At 37.8% G+C, this 27,095-nt stretch overlaps 1 protein-coding gene across 3 annotated transcripts in view; it reads right to left on the reverse strand.

Moving 5' to 3' along the window:
• Positions 1–25,774, reverse strand: part of Smg1 (SMG1 nonsense mediated mRNA decay associated PI3K related kinase) — a 97,179-nt gene extending 71,405 nt beyond the window's left edge. For 2 of the 3 annotated variants that reach the window (XM_027940968.2, XM_071605464.1), the window contains exons 1-3: positions 25,314–25,774; positions 1,479–1,642; positions 811–966 (exon numbers count right to left, since the gene is read on the reverse strand). In XM_027940968.2, the coding sequence (XP_027796769.1) occupies positions 811–966; positions 1,479–1,642; positions 25,314–25,402 (409 nt within the window). In that variant the 5' untranslated portion in view covers positions 25,403–25,774. Of the gene's footprint in view, positions 1–810; positions 967–1,478; positions 1,643–5,740; positions 5,799–25,313 lie in introns of all 3 variants that reach the window. The other variant, XM_071605465.1, reaches the window with a different exon arrangement.
• Between the last annotated feature and the right edge of the window lie 1,321 nt (positions 25,775–27,095).

The raw sequence follows: 27,095 nt of genomic DNA on the forward strand, positions 1-27,095 counted from the left end.
CTAGCATGTGTGAGGTACTGGGTTCGATCCTTACTAACACATAAAAATAAATAAAATCATTCTGTCAATCTACAACTATAAAAATAAATAAATAAAATAAAGAACAAAAAGTTATGTGTACAAAGATGTTCACCAAGATACACATCCACAAACTAGGGAGAAAAAAGTGATATAAGTGTCCAAAGAGTGATTCCAATAAAGAATAAATCTCAATTTATTCTAGCACATGCAAGGCCCCGGGTTCGATCCTTAGCACCACATAAAAATAAATAAATAAGGGGCTGGGATGTGGCTCAAGCGGTAGCGCGCTCGCCTGGCATGCGTGCGGCCCGGGTTCGATCCTCAGCACCACATACAAAGATGTTGTGTCCGCCAAATACTAAAAAAATAAATATTAAAAAAATTTTCTCTCTCTACCTCTCTCTCTCACTCTCTCTTTAATAAATAAATAAATAAATAAATAAATAAAATAAAGGTATTGTGTCCAACTACAACTAAAAAATAAATATTAAAAAAAAAGAAAAGAAAAGGCCCACTCTATATTTAAGACTTGCTATATATACTACCCATTCAGTACTGATAAAAAGCAAGGAAACCCTGTAAGATCTTTATCCAGTCTTCTAAACTTTTTAGTAGGAAATGAATAGTTCACAGGAAACAAACATAAACAAGTGCCACCTGCATGTTTTACAACTTACAGTAAACTAATCAGCTTACACTTGTGCTTGGGGTAAGAAATGAGGCATCCCTGTTAGAGATGTCAGTCTTTGATGATATATAAGTGTTTGTCCCCAGCTTTCCCCACCTTACCCTGTGATTTCCTCATGTCTTTGGTGGCTAATGCACGACTGCCATGCTGAACACTGGTGAACTCAGGGCTGGTCACATTGTTAACTCTCAGCTCTTGCCCCAACGACTTCCGACCATAAGTATTTTCCCCAGATCCTCCATTGACACTGTAGCCACCTTGAAAAACAGCAGAGTAACTTATTATTTTAAGAGTGTTTTGTTTCACTCTGTCCCAGACAGTTCAGGATCTTCTTATCCATCCACAATTCAACCAACCTTTGTTTCTCCCAAGTATTCCCTATGCTGCTTACTTTGAAACCATTTTAATTCCTTCAATGAAAGATAAGCAAAGAAATGAAAACTAAATTAAGTCAAATTTTGCACATTGTTTAAAAACATTTTAAAAGTCTAGAGGAGAAACTATGTGGAAGAACTTCAGTCTTAATAATAATATTGTATATTTTGGCAAATATACAATGCATTTATGTGTATTAAAATATTTAAATCTTAAAAATAATGAAGTGGATAAACTTATGAAGTTTTTAAAAATAAGACTGTATTTTAAACATAGCAGAACAGAGCTGAGAAGAACAAAGAAGGAAAGGGATGGCAGGTAGGTTAAAAAAAAAGAAAGAAAGAAAAGAATAGAAACTAAAAATATGCCTCTAGAAGTAAGAAAATTTATATACCCTTTTCGTCATTCTGTATGTCAGCATGGACTCTGGTATCATCGTGCCTTTGCCGAGACACCACAGCTGAATTTGAAGGTTGCAGTCCATAAGAGGAAGAACCACCCCTATCTCTGGCTGAAGAATATTTTAAATTATCCGGGTCGGCTGATGCACTATCAGTTCTGTAAAAACAGAAAAGAATAAGATTAGAACTTTAAATAAATATTTTAATAACCAAAACCATAAATTTTTCTTTTATACAAGCCACTCTCTTTTCCCTACCTTTTATATTCAACCAGTACTATTATATTACATATATTTATTCATTTGCCTAGTCTTTCTTTCTACTGGAAAGAGATTAATTGTTGATGGATGAATTGCCAGTTATTAAGTCTTTTATTCTAAAAATCCATTCAGAAACATGAATGACTACCAGAATTAGGGTGAGCAATTCATCCTAGCTTTCTCTAGACTTTACTGGTTTTAGCACTGTAAGTCTCCTGTCCCAGGTAAAACAGGATGTGGTCACCCTGGTCCAGGATTTTTTTCTCATACTGTGATTTTAAAAAGTAATTCTTCCTAAAGGCTGGGGTTGTGGCTCAGTGGTAGAGCGCTGGTCTTGCATGTGTGAGGCACTGGGTTCGATCCTCAGCACCATGTAAAAATATATAAAGGTATTATGTCCATCTATAATTAAAAATTTAAAAAAAAAGTAATTCTTCCTAAACTGGGTGTGGTGGTACCTGCCTGTAATTACAGCAACTGGGAAGAGCGAGGCAGGAGGATCATAAGTTAGAGACCAATCTAGGCAACTTAGTAAGTAATACTTGGTCTTTAAAAAAAAAAAAAACCACAATTCTTCCTAAACTGATTAAGAGTTAATCAGTAAAAACAACAACAAAAAAATTCAGTCTTTTTCAATCATACAAATAAAAAACACTGGAAGCACATGGGGCAGGGACAATGTGTTGACTAACTACTACATATTTAAAAGTATTCTATCAATGTGTCCTAAACTCTCAACTGAATCCTTAAATATGTGGTGGGAAAACACAGAATGATATTTGAAAGCAAGCTCAAATAGGACAAAGAATACATTAGCTGCAAAATAAGATTATGTTTATGCACTGCAATATCAAAGACCTCATTGAAGATGTCTTAACTGTAAAGAATACCAATTAAATTACAAAAAGGGAGAAAACAAAGTTTTAAGAAAATGAAGAGTATATGGAATCCAATAAAGCTGAATCTGAATGCTGTGGTCCATAACCTACATAAGTATTATTTAAAATAATACTTGATCCTTAGATATTAACAAACAAGTGGTACAGCCCAGGGTAAAATTAGCATCCTTATGCACAAGTATCTGCTCTTGTCTGCTCTATGCCTTCATTGCCTCATCAGCAAAAAAGAGAACAAAGCTAACAAAATTTCTCATGAATCTTAATTCTTCCAACCATCAATCACAAAAATGTCAAGAAAGAAAACAATTTTTTTTTTTTTTTTTTGGTAGCATGTGAAAAAAATACAAATAAGTAGTTGCTCTCCTACTGATTTTCTCCTGGAAGAAAAAAAAAAATCACTTCTGGCCAGGCATGGTTGCGCACACCTGAAATCCCAGCAACTCAGGAGGCTGAGGCAAGAGGATCATAAGTTCAAAGCCAGCCTCAGCAACTTAGTGATGAGGCCCTCGGCAACTTCAAGAGATCCTGTCTCAAAATAAAATATAAAAAGGGCTGGGAATGTAGCTCAATGAGTGCCCCTGAGTACAATCCCAATATTGAGGGAGGGGAGGTCACTTCTATATTTATTTAAAACATCTTCTGAATCTACGATCATTTTGGAAAAGTTTAGGATACTGGAAAGGGCAGAAACTATTCTAATACTCCCATGTGTAAAAATGATAGCTTGTACACGTATTTCATTAATACTTAACATGAAACTGCATAAGCTCAATCAGCTGGACACCTTAGCCTGTATTATTATAATCACTGTTGATATAGCACGCAGACCACAGGTGCATCCTGGTACAAGTCTAAAAGCATTATAAAGGCTTTTAACCTGAAATTCTACAGCCTAGCTAATTAAAATACAACTCTAATTAATAGATATCTTTTTCAAATATTCAAAGTTCACTTGTTTATAGACAAAGCTAAGTATCAAAACATGGGAAAATAAAATCTATGGAATTTCAAGAAAAAATATATGAGGATATTTTCTAAGTATACTAAATCAGTAAACATTAACACTCAATGGCACCTAAGGACTTTTTTCAACTAATGAAAAGACATTCTCCATGTATCTAAAAATAGCATAATCAACATACAGTTATAAGACCAGGCCTGGTGGCACATGCTTGTAATCATCCCAGCTACTCAAGAGGCTGAAGCAGGAGGATCTCAAGCTCAAGGCCAGACCAGGAAACTTAGCAAGACTCTGTCTCAAAATTTAAAAAAAAAAAAAAAAAAAAAATTTTTTTTTTTAAAGGACTGCAGATGCAGCTCTAGTAGAATGCTCCTGGGTTCAGTCCTCAGTACTGGGGGCATCCAAAAAAAAAAAGGCACATCTATAATAAACCCTAATACACCATATCACTACTTTCTGAAATAAAAAGGGAGGGGCTGGGGTTGTGGCTCAGCACTAGAGTGCTGGCCTAACACATGCAAGGCCCTGGGTTCGATCCTCAGCACCACGTAAAAATAAATAAATAAAATAAAGGTATTGTGTTCAACTACAACTAAAAATATATATATTTAAATAAAAAGGGAGCTCATAAGTTTTTATGACAGGTTTTGAATTCCATATAAATGACACCTAACACAACCTAGAAAAGCTATTAATAAATGAACAAATAAAATAACAAGATTAATTCTGAAATACAAAGATAACTGAAGTCTACCAATACTTAAACATGACTTCACTTCCTGTTTTCATCATCACCTATACTAACCTAACTATTAAGAGTTAAATATCTGTATCATTTTTGGTGACATAGTAGTAACATAAGGCAGTAGAGAACACAAGTTAAAAAAAGACATGGGTTCAAATCCCAGCTCCAACACTAAAAAGGTACATGTGCCTCTGCACAAATTAGTTCATCTCTAGGCCTTGGTTGCCTCTTGCATAAAATGGGGGCTAACAGATATCTAAGTTTATTGTGAGGCTTAAACAAGATAATGAATTCTTAAATACTTTAGCTTGTAGAGTACATTAAGAGGTACTATAATAACAATAAAAAATAAATTCAAGGTTAGCTGCATAATAGACAATGTACAAGCAGTTCATGAGTGTGTGAACAGAAGCAAAAGTTTTTACATTATACAAAAACTTATTTTAAAATTTTCACTGAAGAAATTAAGCAATTTACCACTATCAACAAATTTCTAACTAGTATGAATCTGATTTCAAACTAAACGTATAAAACCAGGAGCATCTTCCCAATTTGCTAGAAATATTAGGTTTTAAAATCCCATGAGTGGGCTGGGGTTGTGGCTCAGTGGTAGAGCGCTCACCTAGCACGTGTGAGACCCTGGGTTAGATCCTCAGCACCACATATAAATAAATACAATAAAGGTATTATGTCCACCTACAATTTAAAAATTATTTTTTAAAAAAATCCCATGAGTTATAAGAAGATTTTTTTTGACCCAACAATTAGGGTTTTCAAAAATACAACAACAAAAAAAAAATTCACTATAATCACTGACTCAGAGCTGCCTAAAAACTCCCTAGATGCCAAGTTCTTTTAATACAAATCGATCAAAACATTTCCAACCAGAATTTAGGTCATAAATATTCTGAACCCCAAAGCACAGCATTATATGAAATCTCTATTTTTATAATATTTAGACTGCTTGGGTCTCAAAAACTGTCAATGTTAGGCTGTTAGACCAACAAGATCATCCCAGTCCAATAAACAGAAAACTGTTAAAAAACGGAAATGAGCACTTAAAATGAGACAATCAAAGACACAAAATAGAAAATGCAGATTTGAACTCCAAGAGGCAGGAATAAATGTTAAGCTAGTTAGTTAGAAGGGCTGAAAAAGCTATCATCTGCCAGAATTAGTGTCTCAAATTAGTGGAAAAAGAAAATTTATCTATTAGGGCTAAGAATCCAAGCAAGGATCCAAAAATGTGCCTACAGTCCCTTTAATACTCTAAAAATATTATGAAGAGGGAAAAAAAAAGAAGAAATGCATAAATTTCCCCAAAATGATAAAACTGAAGTTAAAGCCTGATGTACATGCCACATGAGAGGTAAGTTTCTAAAGCTCATACCTCAAAAATCGCATACTGTATAATATGGAGCCTTTGTGATGTTTTGCATCAAGTCAATCTGTAAGACAGTAGTTACAATATTAGTGAAGACAGTGGGTTAAAACATTTGTTGTTCAAACATGAAGCAAATATCATTCATGAGTTAGGTGTTTTTAGTTGAACTATGGTCCCCTTGGGTTCGTATTTTGAAGCAAAAATTGAGAGGAAAAGCCACTGTGGGCCCTAGAGGATAAAGAGGCTTAAGGTGGCAACCAAAAATTTTGGTACATAAAGGAATTTAAATGTTAACTCTAGCATACAAATCACATGCAAATATATAGTTACCACTCATTTTAGTTACAGTCAATATACAGAAACGTAATGAATCTAGGAAGTCATTCATTTTAAATGATCCAAATACTCAGACCTCACATCAAGTATTTAGGGATAGTATCTCCTGGCTAAATGGTCTTGTGGCCCAGCACTAGAAAGAACAAACCCCACCCTCCCAAGAAAGCCATCTCTGAAACATGAAGTCAGGGAATTTCCTATCAGGAAGCATTTCTGTAAAGCACCCCAAAATGACTTGATGCAAACACCACACCAGTGGTGCCACTGGAATAAGCATCATGTTACTTCAAGTTGTTTTTACCTGGGCTTATTAAGGGTTTTCACACTTGAAGTGACTTCTAATTTGTAACAGATATAAACCAGGAAATGAGATTTGCACTAAAGCTAAAGAGGTAGGAATGCATTTATTCTCTAAAGCAATGATACTCAAAGACAGTATCACTGTCACAGAGCAGCTGTAGGACACACTGGAAATTTTTATACTAACAGTTGATACTACTTGAAAATTATTTACATTGTAAAACTAAATCCAGTGTTATCTTTATAATGTCTCTTACTCACCTGAATTCAGACATATTTTCATGAGGGATAAGATGAAAGGCCAAACTATGCATAACCTTGGGCCTTGTATCACTTTTACATTGAAAAGCTGCACTACAGGAGTTTATGACTAAAAATTCATTTGGGAGGCTCAGAGTCTTCATTATACAAAACACTTCTCATTGAAAATTTTAGGCTCAAATATAATAATTTAGATCATGTCAAAATTTTAATTGTATATTTGTTTGCATCACAGTTTTGCAATATTAAAATATTAAGTTAATATAATTTTTTGGTTAAACTTCCTCAGCTACCTAAGTCTTAAGTGAGTATAATACCAAATCTTAAATTATCCATTTATGAACTGTTGACAATTTTTAATCAGAATAAAACTCATAAATAACCACTGCAGAGAGATAAGAAAGTTCTGGCTTTTTACCTATGACTTCTAGAAGGTAATCTCTAAACTCTTAAAATGCCAAGCCTATTACAGGGGACCTTGTCCACCTGAGGGCTTTGAGCCACACCAAAAAGTCTAACAATGCAATTTATGGTGGTAGCTTTGAGTCACAAGGATCAACTAAACCTCCAGAGGGGCTAAAGACTAAGGTTAGCTGTAGGGCAGTCAGCCATGAAGCCTCCAAAAAACTCTGGACACAAATGTTGAGCAAGCTTGCCAGAGGGCAATACTCCATTAGTATGGTCACACATCAGTAGCAACAGGAAAGTAACACTGTTCCCAGTTCCACAGGGAAAGGCTAATCGTAAACTTCATACCCGGAAGGCCTATGTGCCCTTTAGTCAGGTCTGATTTTAATATGAATCTTTTAGTAGCAATAAACTGTATCCATGTGATAATATCTGTGAGTCCTTCTAGCAGTCCTGGTGAAATATTCAACCCAACCGTGGTCTTTGGAACCCCCAAACTATTTCTGCCAAGGTCGAAACAGCTGCTTGTGGCCTTCTTATCTCTAAAATTCCATGGGTTTTTTTCAGTTTGCCTTACTTACTCTCTCTCAATACCATTCTCAATGAATCTGGACTTTCATTCCAGAAAATTGGACTTTCTTCCAGTCTAAGTAGTCTTTTGGTTCTTCACCAGGTTATTAGATTTTGTAGTCCTATCATTTCAATAACACCCAATTAATTTAATTATCTTTATGACTGTTCTCACACCAATCTTGCAAAACTCAACCCTGAATAAGCCCAATTCTGTGATTCACTGGTAAGTACCACATTCCCGGGCCCTCCAATGCATGCTCCACATACTCTGTTCAGACCTTCCCCATTCTCTCAGTTCCAAAATATCCACCTAACATTCACATTCCTACACCCACAAACTCCCTCACATTCTACTTCACCAAGGGGGAAAAAAAGATAACATATCTGCACCCAATTCTAGGCCTCAATTAGGACTCCATCTGCTTCCACCTTCTCTCAAATACTTGCTCCTAAGGAGTCTACTTTTCCCACAGAGCTAAATCCTCTCCTTAAATGTAAAATTTCCTAATATCTCTCATTAAAAACCACAGAAGTATGTAAGAAGCAAAAACAGAAAAACTCCATCAAGCCCACATGCCCCTCCATCTCAACAACCTGCCTTAGTTCTTTGGGTCAAGGTAATAAAGTTGTCTATACTCCACACAGTTGTCTATACTCCACATGCACATTTCTTTGCCTCTTCTAGCTTCTTAACCCACACTGGTCCAACTTCTGCAATATCTTTGGCAAATCCCACTTGACTTCCAAGTTGCTAAATCCAAGATATATTTCCGGCCTCAATCTATTCATCCTCTCAGCAGCCTTCTCAGAGCCGCTGAGTAGGGTTGAGCAGTTTGGCCATTGCACAAAGGTGACTTGTGGAAGGATACAGGCAGAATGAAAAACCTACTTTTAAATTTTTTTCCCAATAACCTGTCAGATCCTAAAAGTGTGAGGCAAATGGATTCTTCCCTTTCTGGTCCTACTTTTTCAGGCCCCTTTAGTTTCTTCTATCAAGCCAGCAAATCTTGGAGTCTTTTAAAGCCTATTCTCTAGCCCTCTAGAGATCCTTTCCATTTGTATCTGCCCCTGCAATCCATGCTGATGGTAGTATGTACCCCACCGGCACATCATGTCTGGCCCATCTTTCCGGCACACTGCACAAAAATAATTCTCCCACTGGCCCTTACCATCCTATATACTTTGCTTCACTTTTCAGCTAAATCTCTACCAATCATTTCTTGTAATTCTATACCCCATGCATTCTAACTTTTCAATGCCTAGACTCACCTTGCTCCGTCTCTGCCAGCCTCAAATAGCATTGCCATGGCCCCTCACCAACCCTAGCTTTCTTTTTATCCCTCATGCCCCAACCTTTTTGGGAAATCTTCTGATTCCTGAAGTTGACTCAGAGTATCTGCTACATATGCTCCATCAGAGAGCCTAACAGTTTCCCTTACCTCTTACATCATTTGAAACATTCATTTAACTGTGTTCTTTTACAATACTGTAAACACTGCAAGGGCAGGGGGGCCTGTTAGCTTTGCTTATTATTGTTCCCCACTGCCTAGGCGGCATACAAAATTATTTACTGACTAAACAATTGCCCATTTTCATTGAGACCTTTCTCTCCACTCGAATTCAGTTGAGCCTAACATGCCACTAACTTTTCTATAAAATTCAACTTGCAACCCACATTTCCTCTTCAAAACCTTCTATCAAAATCAACAACATTTTTGGGCTTGGGGTATATTTCAGTGCTATAGCACTTGCCTTAGTACACACAAGACCTTTGATCCCCAGGACTAGAAAAAAATAAAATCCAAAAGATGAACTGAGATGGTTCCAACCCTCAAATAACATAAAAATACACTAGCTTGTATAAGCTGTTAATTTAAATAAGGGATATAAAATGCTCTGCAGTTTCAGAAGAAATCTCATCACTTAATTCATTCGCCAAACTCAGAGCACACAAAATGTGTCCCATACTGGTTCAGAGTCTTGTAGTTACACACTAGTTTCAATTTGCTCTCTTGCTTGACACCTTACTACTGAAGGCAGAAAGTACTACTTTATGCCAATCACCTTTCAGGAGAATTGAACATAAAAGCTGCTGTATGAAAAGCAGAGGAAAGGGTAGGAAAGTAGACGATTGGTGGTAATTCCAAAGCCATTATGACTGTTTAAGTAAAAGTTTTCTCTTTTAAGTTAAAAAAGAGGCCAGAAATATAAAGTGGCAGCCCATCAATATATTTAAATGTATTCTGAGTTTTAAAAATCTACATAATATGCATTTTTAAACCTTACTTTTGTACAAAGGACACTATCAAGGGAGTAAAAAGACAACTCACAAAAATCAAAGAAAATATGTGCATCAGACATCTTATACAGGCCTAGTATCCAAAACATATGAAGAAGTCATAGCTCAACAAAAAGATAAAAAAACAAAAATTTCAAAAGAGAAAAAACACTTTAATTATCATTTCTCAAAAAAAAAAAAAAAAAAAAAAGATATACAAGTGGCCAATAAGCACATAAAAAGATGTTCAACGTATTAGTGATTTGGGGAATGCGAATCAAAACCACTAGGAGAAAACACTTCACATCCACCAATATAATCATAGCTTAAAACAAAATAGAAAATAACAGGTTTTTGTGAAGATGTGGAAGAACTAGAGCCTTCAGACATTGCCGGTTGGTATGTAAAATCACAAAGTCACTTTAGAAATCAGGTTGGCCATCTTTCAAAAAGCTCAACAGAGAATTATCATGTAACCCAACAAATTCGGTCCTAGTTATATGCCCAAAAGGACTGAAAACAAGTGTTCAAATAGAAATTTGAACACAAATCTCCACTGCATTAGTCAAGAGGGAGAAAACACGTGTCCCTTAACGGAAGAATAGTAAACAAATGTAGTATATCTATACAATGGATTATTATTTAGCTATAAAAAGAATGAAGTACTGACACATTCTACAACATGGGTGATTAGACTAAGTGAAACAAGCTAGACACAAAAGAACATACATTATATGCTTCCATTTACATGAATAGGTAAATAGATAAAGTAGGACTGTGGTTATCAGGGATTGGGAGAAAGAAAATGAGGAGCAAATTCTTAATGGGTACAGGGTTTTCATTTGGGAACAACAGAAGTTCTGGAACTAGACTGTACTGAAGACTGTGCAACATCATGAATGTACTTAATACCAATAAATTTAAAAGTAGTAAATTTATGTACATTTACAATAATTAAAAAAAAAAAAAACTTAACCATGACCTTTTTGGAAAGGGGGGGGGGGGTGTTAGTGGGAATTGAACTCAGGGACACTCAACCACTAAGCTACACCCACAGCCTTTTTATTTTTTATTTTAAAGACAGGGTCTCCCTAATTTAATTAGGGCCTTGCTAATTTGCTGAAGCTGATCTTGAACTTGCAATCCTCCTGCTTCAGGCTCAGGAGTGTGCACCAGAGCTATCTACCCCCTTCCCCCATCTGTGACTTTCTTGAAAAGAAAAAAAAAATGACCTGGCATAGGTAGAAACTGACTACAAAAGGACACAAGGAAATTTGGGGGGAATGGCTATAGTTTGGTTGTGGCGGTAGTAGTTACACTACTATATGCATTTGTCAAAACTGAAAGAACTATACAGCATGTAAATTATACCTCAAAAACCTGACTTTAAAAGAAATGCCTTTCTTGGGCTGGGGAGGTACCTCAGTGGTAGAGCCCCTACCTAACATGCAGGATTCCCTGGGTCTAATTCCCAGCACCACCCACCCACACACACACACACACACACACACACACACACACACAAAAGCTTTCTGTACAGTTAAAGATATAAAATATAAGTAAAATACATCATTTACTTTTAATAATTCAGCATTTCATGTCTTATATTGCCTACCATATTTAGCCACTCTAAATGGAAAAGCAAAAAATGTAGCACTAGCTTAAAATCACTGTTTCCGATGAAGCCAGATTACTGGGATCTGAATTAATCAAGTACATAAACAGCTGGAAGCTAAGACTCAAAAAAGGATTAACCTAGCTAAGGTACAAAAAGAAACATACTACTAAAAGACAACTGTCATCTATACTAATATATCATAAAAAGTTCTAAATTTCTAGAACAGTAATTTTATTCTGTCAATGAGTGAAAAATGCCTAAGATAGTCCATACAGCATTTAGTCTTTTTTTTAAAGAATAAACTATAAATTCTAATATTTATTGCCTATTTTTTAATACTGTTTTTTAGTTGCAGTTGGACACAATACCTTTATTTTATTTATTTTTATGTGGCGATGAGGAACAAACAAACCCAAGGCCTTGCACGGACTAGGCGAATGCTCTACTGCTGAGCCACAACCCCAGACCCCTTATTGTCTATTTTGACAGCTTCTAAAACTCTGGCTAAATTCTCAGTAACTAACCATGGAAAGATAATGCAAAAAATTTAAACAGAGTCAAAGCATTAAGCTGGTAAAATTAGAAAATCATGAGCTGTGACGGAGACATGAAATCCACTGCTAATTTAGGTATTTAAGTATTCTGACACTCTACCTCAACTGCATAAATTCATCTTACTAGGTACTGAGAATATTATTGCTAGTTATAAAACCTGGTATATATCTAATCTACAATATAAATATGAATCCAGTGTTCCTTTCACAAAAATAAGTTTATGACTAAGTAATTATTCACCTAAAGTCAACCAAATGGATTTGACTTTCTCCCCGCCTTTATTTTTAACCCCAAAGATACCCTGCTTTGGCTTTCATTTGAATTGCTTATCTTCCTCTTTTGTCAGCAAGTCCTGGAAGTACTCTAGAAACATCCCTTTTAGCCTGGGAAATTGCCAAGGTTGAAAGGAAATCTTTTACTCTATGACCTCTCCACTACAAGGAGGACAAAAAAGACTGAAAAATCTACAAAGAAAGGCCCCCCACACACACACACCCAAGGTTTTCCAGTTAAATGCCAAACAGCCTTTCAGGACAGAGAAGTTATGAATCACTAAGAATTACACTGTGGGAATCTTAAAAGAGGAGTCTCTAAAACAGACTGGGCCTCTATAACCAGGGAAAAGGCAGAGTGCTTTTATTAACAAACAAAAAGCATGTAACCATCTTCAAAGGCGTAAAAATATGCAAATAATGACTATAAAGTTATTCTTATAAAATTCCTCTAGCAAACAAATTCAAGCACACCCCAAGGGACTGACATGTTTAAAAGATTTTCTAATTACTACATATTTTAAATCTTCTCTTTAAAAAATAATCCTAAAATGTACAAAGGGCTCTTAAAATTAAATGTGCTAGTCAAGTGCAATGGCACAGGCTTGTTCAGACAGCAACACAGGAGGCTGGGGCAAGAGGATCATTAAGTTAAAGACCAACATTGACAACTTGGTGAAACCCTGTATTAAAATAAAAAAAAAAAAAAAAAAGGTTAGTGGGGCGCTAGGCATGTAGCTCAGTGGTACAGTGCCTGTGAGTTCCCCAATTCCATAAACAAATAAATACTAAATGTGCTTTGTAACAGGTAACATTACTTTTTTCACAGTTCAATATGGTCAAGAAAAATGATAGGGTCACCAAAAAACACTTCTAACATATTAAGAAAAACAAATATCATGTAATTTGGACATATATGCTCTTAAAGAAAACTACAGTCAAGTGAGTTGTTATTGTCACAATATGGGATTGGGATACCCCCACAGATGGTGGCGCCAAGAGAGCAATATTCTAGCCTGCAACTGCAGTTGCATCCTTTCACACGCAACATCGTTAAAAGCCATGGCAGACATGAAAAGTCACTTACGGAATTTTATATTCCACATCACTAATTCTCTACAAAGAGGAAGACATTACCAGAAATATCTAGAGGATGTTTTCAAAGTAAGCATGACCCCAGTCCTCTTAAAATATAAATACTTCTGAGAGAAGAATCCAAAATACCTTGGGGTTCTATTTCCAACTTCACCATTGGAATTATAGTAAGATAGCAAGCAAATTTTTAAAAGGACTCTGATTTCTTTCAACATCCTCAGTAATTCCTACCAGACACCTCTTACATATTCTGAGGAGAAAACAGGCTTAGGACACTGTTAAACAATAAACGGTCAAGAAACATGCTACTTTCAATCAGATTAAATATTCGAGGTAAACTGATCTACTTAAGCATCAGCATCTTTTTTTCAGGGATGTTCCTGAAATAGGCATTTCCTACTGTTTAAAACTAAATAAGGTTGAGCCAGGGTTTTAGCTCAGTGGTAGAGCACTTGCCCAGCATTGTGAGAGGCACTGGGTTTAATCCTCAGCAGCACATAAAAATAAATATTATATTGGGCTGGGGATGTGGCTCAAGCGGTAGCGCGCTCGCCTGGCATGCGTGCGGCCCGGGTTCGATCCTCAGCACCACATACAAACAAAGATGTTGTGTCCGCCAAAAAAATAAAAAATAAAAAAATAAATATTATAAAGGTATTGTGTCCATATACAACTTAAAATAGATAAATAAGGTCTCGGCTAAATTTCCAAAGATATGTCAGTTAGACAAAGGGATGCCCATCTATAATCCCAATCACTCAGGAGGCTGAGGCAGGAGAACTGCAAGTTTAAAGCCAACCTCAGCAACTTAGCAAAGCTTTGTCTCAAAATAAGTAAAAAGGGCTGGGATGTAGCTCAGTGGTTAAGCACCCCTGGGTTCAATCCCTGGTACCAAACAAAACAAAAAGATATGATATCATAAATCAACTTTTGAGAAAGATACTTTTCAAATAATCACTATTTTTCTAACTTTAACAAAATAATGAAGACATTTTTGGTAACTACTGAAAAATACTAGTAAGCAGCAATCAGAGCCAGAGAAATAATGTTCCCACTGTACTCAGCAGTAGCCAAAAATTTACTGAGGTATTTTTACTTAGCCTGAAGTTTAAGAAAACTATGAAACACTTTAAAAATCATGTACACCTAGAAGGTATTATGTGCCATCCTTTTTTTGGTTATTGTTCATAATTCTTCAATCAGACTGATTTAGGAGGTTTAAAATAAGTAACTTTTACAACAAGAGAAAAATCAATGTTTCTAGAAATGAAGTTTCTCAGAAGATACCAATCCTTTACTCATTTTAAGTAAATTTATAATACTACAATTTAAAATAGAACCAAAATCTTATGATTGCTTAATCCTGTATATACATTCTTATATTAATATAAAATTTCATTAGTCTAGAGATACAAGTGGGTTCTCCCTCTTCCCCCAAAGTACTTAAAACTATTACAGGACACAGTACAATCTTTCCATGATTTTGGCATCCTTTCTACTCTAACAAAATTAAATTAAAATACGTATATATACACTAGACAAGAAAAAATAATTCAACATTTAGCTGATATTCTCAGAATTAGTTCTTAAATTCTAACTGTATAGCAAAAGTTAGCAAAGTACAACCTACCCTTTCTTTTTATTTTTTTATGTTGTGACAATTTTATTTTTAAAAAATCTCTAAGAAATAATATTGCATTAGGAAAAAAGGAATATTTACAATAAAACAAAAATCCATAACAGAAAGCAATTATAAAAAGATGAAGATATGGGCACACTTGAAGAAGCAGAAATGATTTATCCATTTCAAATGACTATACTTTTCCAAAAATTAAGATAATTTAATACTATTATTTATCTTTCAAATATGTTTACCCATTATTTTTCTTAGTCTAGAATCCACTTATGTTCAGGTATTTTGGTGAGTTTCACTGGTCTTGAATGCGTCTTAAGTGAATTGGGAATAACTTATTCATTTTCTTTTTCTTATTGTTTTGTGTGTGTGTGTGGGGGGGGGGGGGGATTGAATCCAAGGGTATTCTACTACTAAGCTATATCCCCAGCACTTTTTAGTTTCTATTTTGAGACAGAATCTGGCTAAGTTTCCTCAGCTGGCTTCAAACTCTGGATCCTCCTGCCTCAACCTCCCAAATAGCTTGGATTACAGGCAGCAGTCTTGTGCCCTGCTACCCTTTCTCTATTTAATATCACCTGTACTTGCTCCTCAAAATATCCAAATAGTCACAGAAATGAGATTATTTTTGCTGCTTATGATTTCGGTTGGTAGTAAATTCTTAAAGTAAGAATAGTAAAAGAAGAAAAAAAAGGATCATGAAGATCTACGAAGACAATCCTCACTAGCCAACTTGAAATAGGCGTAGTTTATGGATGCACACTAGGAAATGATGACAGAGAACCACCATACTAGGGCACAATTAATTCTATACCCACCACATTTTTTCAAAATATGCATATAAGTCATACTTAACAAGAAATTTAACAATTATGAGATTCCATTCCATGTGTCCTCTAAAAAACTTGACACAAATTTTGCAAAATTTGTATAAGCTACATTCACATATACTTTTTTTAATATTTATTTTTTTAGTTGCAGTTGGGACACAATACCTTTATTTTGTTTATTTATTTTTATGTGGTGCTGAGGATCGAACCCAGGACCTTGCACTTGCCAGGCAAGCACTCTACTGCTAAGCCACAACCCCAGCCCCACATTCACATATACTTTTATATTGAGAGGAGAAAAATGAAATCTGAACTTGTGCATGTGTGTGCATGTGTATGCATGTGTGCATGTGTGTAGTAATTTTTAAAATCTTCGTAGGAAAAAGATAATTCAGGAAGGTTTTGCTGCTGCTGTTGTGTTCCCCCTGTGGTGTTAGGGAGGGAAGGTGGTTCTCATGCATGCTAGGAAAACACTCTACCAGGAAAAGATTCTGATCCAGACACAGCAACTTATGTAGCACTGGCACAGCTCCTTAATAATTTTGAAAGTAATTTCCCAAACATTATCTTTAACCCTCAAACTTTCACCTTCAGATCTCAAGAATTACGTCCTCAGAGGTACAGGTTCTAGTGCCAATGCAAAAAATCTTTGTCTTCCCATTTTTAAAAAAACATTTACTTTTTAGTTGTAGGTAGATACAATACCTTTATTTTATTTTTATATGGTACTGAGGATCCACCCCAATGCCTCACCCATGCTAGGCGAGCACCCTACCTCTGAGCCACAACTCCAGCCCTGTCTTCCCATTCTTAATCTACTATTATTTTCATGACACCAACTTCTCCTAAGATAAATATTTGTGAAGAATCGATGCAAATATATGGACACATTCTTAAAAATAAAGACACTTAAGCTAGGCATGGTGGTGCATGCCTGTAACTACAATGGCTTAGGAGGCTGAGGCAATAAGACCACAGTTCCAGGCCAAACTTCCCCCAACTTAAAGGAGGCACTTTTTTTTTTTTTTTTTAACTGTCTTGGAATTTATACATACACACATACATAAATAGAGCTAGGGGTGAAGTTCAGCAGTAGAGTGCCCTTGGGTTCGATCCCCAGCACTGTTAAACAAATCTGAGTGAGGATCTAAAACACCTAGGTTCTATTTGTAATTTCTCCAATGTTAAAACAGCAAGCTTTTAAATAGACTAACTAAGAGGGATGGGAAAGTGTTGGTCAAAGGATACAAAGTTTCAAAAAGCAGTAGTTTCAAAATATATTGCACAGCAGGGTGGTTATACTCAATGTATATTTCAAAATAACTAGGAATACATTTCAAATATCTAAGAATTTTAAGTGAGGGGTGACAGCCCACATTATATGCATTGTATACATATATTCAAACACTGTACTGTTCTCCATAAATGTGTACAGTTAGAATGCCAATTAAAAATAATATTAACTTACAACAGGGAAATAGTAATAATGATGCAATTTTTATATCCTCAAAGATTACAGTAAAAACAAAGGGAATATTAACATTATAGTAACTACACAACAAAGACCACTTTAAATAAAAGGCTTCTTTTACAAAACTTTGGTTTTATCTGTTTGTTTATTTGTGGTACTGGGAACTGAACCCAGGGCCACTGGTTGACATCCTCAGCTCTTTTTATTTCTTTATTTTGAGACAAGATCTGCTTAAGTTGCCTAGGCAGCCTCCAAACCTCCTGTCTCAGCCTCCTGAATAGCTAGGATTACAGGCATGCACTACCACGTCCTGCTCAAAACACTGACTTTACAAAGCCGGTGAACTGATTACACACACTATTAACTAAAAAATCAATTATAATTTCAGTATTTTCAAGAAATGAACAAGACACTATGCATGAAAATGCTATTGATACAACAGCCAATTTTACTAGAATCTTAACTCAAGTCCTTTGAAAACAATGCAACCTGTAATTCCTTTAAAAAGTTGATTCCTTTAAAACCAGACGAATAAATAAAAACTATATCTCTAATTTCAGAGGCTTGATGCTGGGAAACCTGCTACATTTTCATTTTTTCTTCACATTTCTACAAAGAACAACAAAGGCAAGAAATGAGATAGATCTTTTTAGGAAAGAAATTCCAGGACTTCTTTTTCTTCAATTATATTTATATCTCTAAATATATTAATTCTTATGATACTGATGATCATCTTTGGGACTTTTTACTCATCTAATTAGGAAAGAATCAAGTTCTCAGATATACTGTAAATAATATGAAGAGCAAAATTAACCTCCAAAGTTTCTAACAGGAATTTAATCTCCTTTTTCTAAAGGGAATGAAAATTAATACAAAGAAATAACTATGTTTAGAAATCTGTTGATTCTGGGAAATTTGGGTCTCAACCCCCCAATCTGCAGGTGCACAACTGTCAAGAAGTTTTTTCCCCCACAGGCATTCTAATAGAATGCCAGAAGCCTCAACCCAGAACTTGTCTTTTAGTGATTAAACTCTTTAAATAATGTTCACACAGATAAAATAGATATGAGAGGCCAATGTGCAAAGGAACTTTAAATATATGAGCAAGATGTTTTTCAAGATGGATAAAACCTATGAATCTTAAATTACTATATTCTTTCTTCTGTAAAATATCTGGCCACCCCAGTCCTTTACACCAAGGTCCCTTTGAACCTGCTCAATCAGCTATAAGTTGCTGCCTCAGGCTAACCAGCCTGCTACAAGAGGAACAGTTTCCCTCAAAAAGCCCCCTATAGTAACTGTGTTGTAAACTCTGGAGCCAGCTGAAAATAAGAAACAAACTTGCATATTCCACGTTCTGATTCTACCAATCCACCACCAAAAAGATATGAGGGAAAAAACCTGCATCTGTACAGTTTTTTCTTGTCACTATTCCCTAAACAATACAGTAGAATATTTACAGCATTTACATTATATGAGGTATTATAAGTAATCTAGTGATGATTTAAAGTATACAAGAGGATGTGTCTAAGTTATATGTAAATACTATCCCATTTTTACATAAGGGACTTAAGCATCTGAGGATTTGGGTATCCCAGATGAGTCCTGGAACTAGTCCCTCTGCAGATACCAAGGGAAAACTGTATTTACTTGAGGAAAGACACTCAAATAAATATAGACTCCATACTTATGCATGAGTAAGGTAGGAGGGGATATAGAAGTAAAACAATTATATAAGATCCATACACATATCAAGGTTATATTTTGTAGAAGAAGAATAGCATGTGCAAAGGCCCTATGGCAGGAATGAGCTTGGGGAGTGCATTAGAGCAAGTAAGACATGAAAGCAGGGGGAAATTACTCAGCCTCAGATCCCAGGGACCTAAACTAATTGGGGGAACAAAATGGATAACTTAAATGCTAAATACGTTCACTTCCATTGTAGATCTGTTGCAAGATTTGGAAAGAAAGGAGATCACAGAAGACAGAGGTAGCAGGGTAGGGCTCAAAGAAGCACAAGTTTGGATGCCAGAGAACATGAAAAGCAGAGCAAAGCCACAGTGAGTACCTACAGAATGCAGAGGGGTCCAAAAACCTGTAGCTCATAGGAATAAACTCAGCCAAGTAGAGGAGCTCCTTTGTATTCCAGGACTCATATACCTTAAAGTGCTAATGGTGAGTCTACCATCTGAAACCACAGAAATCTTCAGAAACCCCAAGTAAATTAGCAATATTTACAGTAAAAGAGGAACAACAGAAATATATCTGAAGCTGGGCACAGTAGCACATGATTATAATTCCAGTGACTTGGAGAAGTCTGTCTCTCTGTCTCCCCCTGCCCCCTCAGTGCTAGAGGTAAAATTCAGGACCTTGTGCATGCTACCCAAGCACTCTATCACTGAGCTACATCCCCAGTCCCTGTATCTCTATTGACTGGGGTAAAGGTTACAAAAGTATATATCTGTCAAATTTACTAGATTTAATTAAGACCTGTATGTGTGAATGTGTGTGTGTAAATTTTATACACAAGATGGAGAACTAACCATAGAAAACCAAATATTTCTGATTGATATACACCTGTAATCCCAGTGGCTCGGAAAGCTGAGGCAGAAGGTTCAACGGTTCAAAGCCAGCCTCAGCAAGACTGTATCTCTAAATAAATAAATATATATATATATATATATATATATATATATTTTTTTTTTTTTTTTTTTTTTTTTTTTTTTTAAAGGCTGGGGATACGGCTCAGTGGTAAAGCACCCCAGGGTTAATTCTTCAGTACCAAAATAAAACAACAACAACAAAAAAAAAAAAAAAAAGAAAACCAAATATCACTGTGTAAGCAAATTCTATGAATAGGTTACACTCTACATTTAAAAAAATAGATACATATAATAAACTGGACCATTTCATATAGGACTTAAATCACAATATTTCTGCACTCTTTGCTCTTAAGCCGCTATAAGAAGAGGTACATTTTATTATCCAAAAATAAAATGGGTGGTCAGAGGATGTAGCTCAGTGGTAGAGTACTTGCCAAGTATACACAAGGCAATCCCCAGCACCATAAAAATAAATAAGGCTCTGAGGAAACTAAGATAGCCAAAGACAGGTAACCAAAATAACAATATGAAAAGACAGGAAACTGTGGAAATCCATACGGATGGTTCAGTGAATGAAATTTCAGGAATTTATTTTAGGTAATTAGGGTAAGGAAAGAAAAGGAAAGTAAACAAGTGCCTACTGTACAGGAGAGAGTGAAGGCAGAAAATCCTAGAGTTGTGAGAATTTAGTGTTTCCAAAAGAATCGTAGACCACACACACTCCACTTCACAGGTATGACATTTCATATAAGTGTTCTAAGGCAAAGTGAAGAGTAAGCAGATAAAAAGGATCACTTTAGTGATCATTCTCAACCAATACCAGGTAACAAATGAAAAGCTTTTGCTTACATAAATTCCCATATATTGAATTGAATACTGTTGTCTAAAATTTAAACTGTGAATTATAAAACATAGGACTCAGGTCCTTAGTAGCAACCTCTTGTCTAGACTGTACAACTGTCTCCAACCAACTGTGTGGAATGTGTGTGCATACATACACATATACACACACACACACACACTCTCTCTCTCTCTCTCTCACTCCCCCCCGCTTGCCCCTGCCAAGAAGCAACTAGATTTAATCTTCCTAAATTATGCCACTTCCCTGCTGGTAAAACTTCAATGTTCTCTAAAGTCATTGCAAACATCCTTAAACCAAGATTCCAGACCTACATGGTTCCACTGTAGCTCTTTAGCTTCATTCTTTATTTGCACCACTCCTCACAAGTACCCCAAACCTCTAGCCAAACAATTTTTTACCAAGGACAACTTGCAGTTTGCCTTATTTTTACCGTCTTCTATTATAAAATTTACTCTCAAAATCGTACAGGCCCACTACTCAACTGTATAGCTTTCCCTCCTCTAACACTCCAGGTTTTAAACTCTATTCATCACATACATGACAAATAAAAACAAGTATACCAAAAATCATAATACAATATTCATATGCTGGGCTGGGGATGTGGCTCAAGCGGTAGCGCGCTTGCCTGGCATGCGTGCGGCCCGGGTTCGATCCTCAGCACCACATACAAAAAAGATGTTGTGTCCGCCAAAAACTAAAAAATAAATGTTAAAAAATTCTCTCCCCCCCTCTTAAAAAAAAAAAAAAAAGTATCCTTTCTTTGAAAAAAAAAAAAATATTCATATGCTTTGCCATTTTAAAACTTTTTCATTTCCAAAACTAACCTATAATGTTTTTGAAAACAGCAGTTTTAAAAGTAATATTTAATAATTAGAACATTTTTTTACTGATTAGTATTTCATAATCTCCTGCCATTTAAAAAAAGAAAATAAACTTTCAATTATACTCCCATTTTTAAAAGGAACTGAAACAGATTGAGGAAAAAAGGATTAAAGCTATAACTGCCAGGGGCTGGGGTTGTGGCTCAGTGGTAGAGCACTTGCCTAGTACCCGTGAGGCACTAGGTTCCATCCTCAGCACCACATAAAAAAACAAAAAGGTATTGTGTCCATCTACAACTTAAAAAATATATTTAAAAAAAAAAATAAACTGCCAAATGTTTCCCGAGGAAAGTTGATTTGTAATAAAAACATACCATCCCCCATTCAACACTCAACAGCCTGGGCAACACAGAGAAACCATATCTCACCAGAGGTGGGTGAGGGAAGGTGTAATCATGAAATTCTATTTAAAGTTCACACTTATATCTATAAAATATGTAACTCTATTAAACTTTATCCTTTATGTATTTCATTATATTATGTACCTAAGGATATCAGTACAAATGCATAAAAGATAGAGTGACAACTATGGTTTTAAAAATCCAGGTTCTCACATCAAACATACAAGTAACTGACTCTTCTAATTTCACAACGCTTCCATTTTTTTATCTGTTGGGTGGAAAATAAAGATATTTGTACTTTTGAGAACTATGATCTGTCTCCATTCTACCAAAAACAGAAGATATGTCTAACATGAGGTTTCATCCATTTGGAAGTCTAGAAATAGCTGAGCATAGTTATATGCCCCTGTAATCTGTTACACCGAAGGCTGATGCAGGAGAATCTAGAATTTGAGACCAGCCTAAACAATGTGACAAGAACTCCTCTAAAAAAAAAAAAAAAAGAAAAGAAAGTTCACAAACTTGAGTACCACAAGACATCCAATATACCCGTTAAATGAATAAAATGCTAAGACTCCCAAGTACAGAAGTAAAGTCTACTTATTTTCTGATGACCCACATGCTATCTTATGCTTTTTTTAACTTTAAATCAACCAATGTCATTTAAGAATATTAAAATATACAACCAATTACACATTTAATTTTAAAACATATCACTCTGATCTCTATCTTGACTGTTCAAAATAAATCCAGGAAAATGACAGTTTGGCTACTGGCAGTGATGGAAGGAAAAAGGCAAACCATCTTCACGGGTCCGGCATTTCTTTGTGATAAAAAGCCACCTTTCCTGTTCCTCCATAAAAAAAAAAAAAAAAGTGATTTCAAAACCACCTCAATTTTACATGTGCAGAACCACAGATTTCAAATAATAAAAATGACCTAATACCACTCATTTGCCTAACCACTCTTAAATGTTGAGTACAGTGAATAAAAAGGAAGACAGACTTTAAGCCAGTCTATAAAGACATGTTCCTAGTGGGCTTGCTCTGTTACCACACAACATTAGTGTAGTCTGCCATCTAGAACATTTCCTGTCAAAATGTGTGAAGAATTCTGTATGGCCATGATAGACTCACTTGCCAGACTAACTGGCAAACTAATACTAAAAGAAGCTGACAATAATTTTTTAGACCCACTTGCTCAAAAGCCTAAATCGAAGAAACAGAACCAAAGTTAAAAAAAAAAAAAAACAGAAAAGAAAGGGCACAGAAAAGACAAACAATTTTTTTTAAAGTCAAAATAGTTAAACAAGTGGGAAGATCAGCCTCCATTCTGTCAGTTACCTAGAGCCTGTCATCTTTCTGAAGAGAAGGGATAGAAAAACCTCATTTAACTTATGAAAAATCTGACTTGGCAAACATCTACTTTTTTTTTTTTTTTAAATTGGCTATTTAACAAATCTACTATGGTGACCTTGCAAATAAATCACATTATGGGATGTGTCCATTTGTCTCTTTCCCTCAACAAGGAGAGAAAATCAAGTATTTCCAATATCCTAAACTGTTACTCCATGTAACCAAGTGCATTTCACAGTATCATCCACCTAGGCATTAAGTTCTGAGACTGTTACAGCACACAGCTCCAAAGAAAGCTTTCATCCTCTCCCATCCCCCCATCAATACACACTCCAAGAAATAAAGCGCATGAAAGAAACAACAGAGGACACCAGTATGTGGGTGCAACTCTACTACTCCATTTATTTAGAACTACAAGCTACATCTTATTTTCCAAAAGCTCTGCAACTATTTGGGAAGTGCATTTTAGACCCTCTAAAGAATTGCTAATTTCTCTTATATGTACCAATCACAATACTGAAAAGCCATGGAAAACCCCATTGTTAAAGGAGAGCTCTGAAATGTCAAACTCAAGTTCATTTATCACCTAATACACTGAACACCTAAAATCAAATTGCACACATTTAGATAAAAATGAAAACCAAGCATGTCAATTACAGAATACTAGACAACCGATTTTATTTAACTTACTCACAAATCAAAGCTGTTTTTTAAACAAAAAAAAAAAAATTTTAATTAACATCTCAATTCTAGATTCAAGCATTAATTTTTTTAAGTCACCTAGTTATATACATCAGTTCTCACCTGACAAAGTATCTAGGAGAGCATATTAATAAAAACAAGGTGTATCACCCGTGAGCCAAAGATTATTTTGATTTTTCTATCAAGTCTTAAAATTCCAACACCTTACCAAATTCTTTACTTCTAAACGCTGCTGAAATAGGTGTGATTATCAGGAAGCAAAAGGACATCCCAGCAACGTGTGCACTTTACATTTATCTGTCCAATTTCTGGACAATTGAAATGCAAGTGTGCTCCAACGTATGAAAGCTCCATGAATCGACTAATGCTCAAATGCATGTATATAAACTTAGGGAGTTCTTCTAGGCACTGGGTTAAATCCCAGTCTCTGAATATTAGACACGAAAACTAAATTTTTTTTTTTTTTTTAAAGTCAATGGTCCCAATATATTCAAAGCCAACGAAGTCCCAAAGCACCTGAGATCAAATCCTCCATACGAGAGGAAAAGAATTTCTCTGCTCTTAAGTAGCCACGAAGTTCATTCTCAGGTAGGAATTGCTGTTCACCAGTTAAACTGTCCCTGCACTCACGGAAAAAAAAAAAACTTTATTTCACAGGACCAGAGTGGGCTCCAGATCCCATTAGCACGACCTCATCTCCAGCCCCACTAACGCCCAGCCAAAGTCGGACCTTAGTTGTACTTCAGGGTTTTTCAAAAATATTAACACGTGGGAGTCACAGGAGAGAGCAGTCTAAGGAGCTCTTTCACGTGGGGCTGGCAGAGTGAGAGACCCAGGAAGTTAATGGGGAGCACAGAGGGTCCCGGACTCCCCGACTGGAGAGGTGGTGCTACTGGAAACCGTCCCCACCCGGCTCCAGGCCTCCTCCTTAACCCTCCCGGACCCAAGCCCAAAGCCCGAGCCTCCTCCGGGCGCGCTGGGTCAGGGCTCCCGCCCCAGGCAGAAGTCGGAGGCTGGGGGGCACTTAGGCCGCGCCTCCCCGCGGCCTTCCTCCCCAGCTCGGGCGGGAGGAGACCCAGGAAGCCGCGCCCGGCTCCCGGGGGGTGGAGGGCCTAGGCCGCGCCTCCGGCCCCGCGGCCCTAGGCCTCGGCCCGCCCCAGGCGGGGCAGGGAGGTCGGGCGGCGGGCTCGGCGCCGGTCACCCACCTGGGTTGCCAGTCATTCCAGCTCCGCGGGTACTTGGTGCCGCCGCCGCCGCCGCTGCTCAGCCGAGACCCCGGGGCTCTGCGGCTCATTACCTTCCCCGACACGACATGGCCAAGCGCCGCCGCCCGAAGAAGCGCGAGTCGCCGCCCGAACCGGTCGCCGCAGACACTCCGCTCCGGCCCGGGGCTGAGGAGGAAGCCGAGGAGGAGGAGGAGGAGGCGGCGGAGGGCGGGGGAGGCGGACGGCCGTTCCGGGTTCCGCCTGAGCCCGCAGCGCAGGACGAGGAGGCGGGAGCGGCGCGGCGAGAGGGAGGCGGAGGAAGGGGAGGCGACGTCTCTTCCAGGGCCGTGCGCGGCCCGCGACGCCGGGGCCCAGGAGGACTAGGACGGTGAGGAGGCGGTGGCGGCGGCTCCTCACGCTCACACGGCCACGGCTTCCCCGCCTCCCGGCTCCGCCCGCCGCGCCGCCGCTGCCGCACGGCATGCTGGGAACGAGGGGCGGCGCCGGCGCCCGCCAGGCCTGGGGAGAGGGGCGGGGCCTGAAAGGTGGGCGGGGCGTGTCGGGGCGGGGCCGCGAGCGGACCGCCCTCCCGCGCCTCGGGGCTCCCCGCCTACCACGCCGAGGTCGGGGTTCCGCCGCGGCGGGTCACAGAAAAGGAACTTTTCGCCACCCGTCGTACCCACGCCTCCTCGCAAACGCTCCGCGGAAAGCACCTGACCCTCTGGGAGCCGGGCAGTCAGGTGCAAGCGGACGTCCAATCGCGGACCTGCCTGCGGTGGGGGGCACTGGTGCCTCTGCGGGCGCGCTCACCCAGGCGTGTCCTTCGAGTTCTCGTGCGCCCACCTGCCCACGGTCCACCCGGGTGGAGAGTGAAAATAGTAAGCTGGAGAGCTGGTGGGTGTGCCACTTCCCAGCCCCCACTTGACAAGGGCTTACGGAGTCCTAACACCTTGACCGTTTCCTTACAGTGTAAGTAACTAGGACCGCCGGCCCTTGTCTCCTGCAAAATCAAATATGCTTTGAAATCCTCCCACCCTAACACTTGCCCACCTTCCCCCGCAGAAAGAGGCTGGCAAGAGGGAGCGAACCTGAGCGCTGTCTCCCCCATGCCTCCCCCCCAGAAAGAATTCATTAAAGCATCTGATAGATTATGTAGATGCCAATACATATTTTTGTTTTGTTTTTAGTGCCAGGGATTGAATATCCAGGGGCACTTAACCACTGAGCAACATCCCCAGCCCCTTTTTATTTTTATTTTGAGGCAAGGTCTTGTTAAAATTGCTTAAGCCCTCGCTAAATTGCTGACCTGGAACTTGCGATCCTCCCTCCTGCCTCAGCCTTGCAATCCTCGAGCCAGGAGTGCGCCAACCTCTCAGGTTCCCATACATGCTTTTAAAGGTGGGCAAGATGCACTTCGAAGAAGTGCCATAACCTTACCTGCATAAGGAGTCTTGACTTATCATTTTATGTTGCAAGGCAAAGGTCTTTGTACATTATTTGTGTAATTAAAAAATCGTTCCCAAAAATACTTCATTATGTGAAGTTGGTATTTCCCTTCAATTTCCCTTCAATTTCAGGCTCCTTGCTTATGCCCAGGAACCCCCTCATTAAGAGAGGATCTTGCAAGTTCTAAAGGATGGAAAGGCAAATTTTCAAATGAATTTTCCTTTCTCCCCTCCTCTCCCTGCCCTTCCCCCCATGGGGGGATTTCTCTGAAATGACCCTGCTGTTTGACTCAGCACAGAAATCCCCTCTGCGAATTTGGTCATCTACCTATACAAA

The sequence above is a fragment of the Marmota flaviventris genome, chromosome 19 (assembly GCF_047511675.1).
Source record: "Marmota flaviventris isolate mMarFla1 chromosome 19, mMarFla1.hap1, whole genome shotgun sequence".
Taxonomy (NCBI): domain Eukaryota; kingdom Metazoa; phylum Chordata; class Mammalia; order Rodentia; family Sciuridae; genus Marmota; species Marmota flaviventris.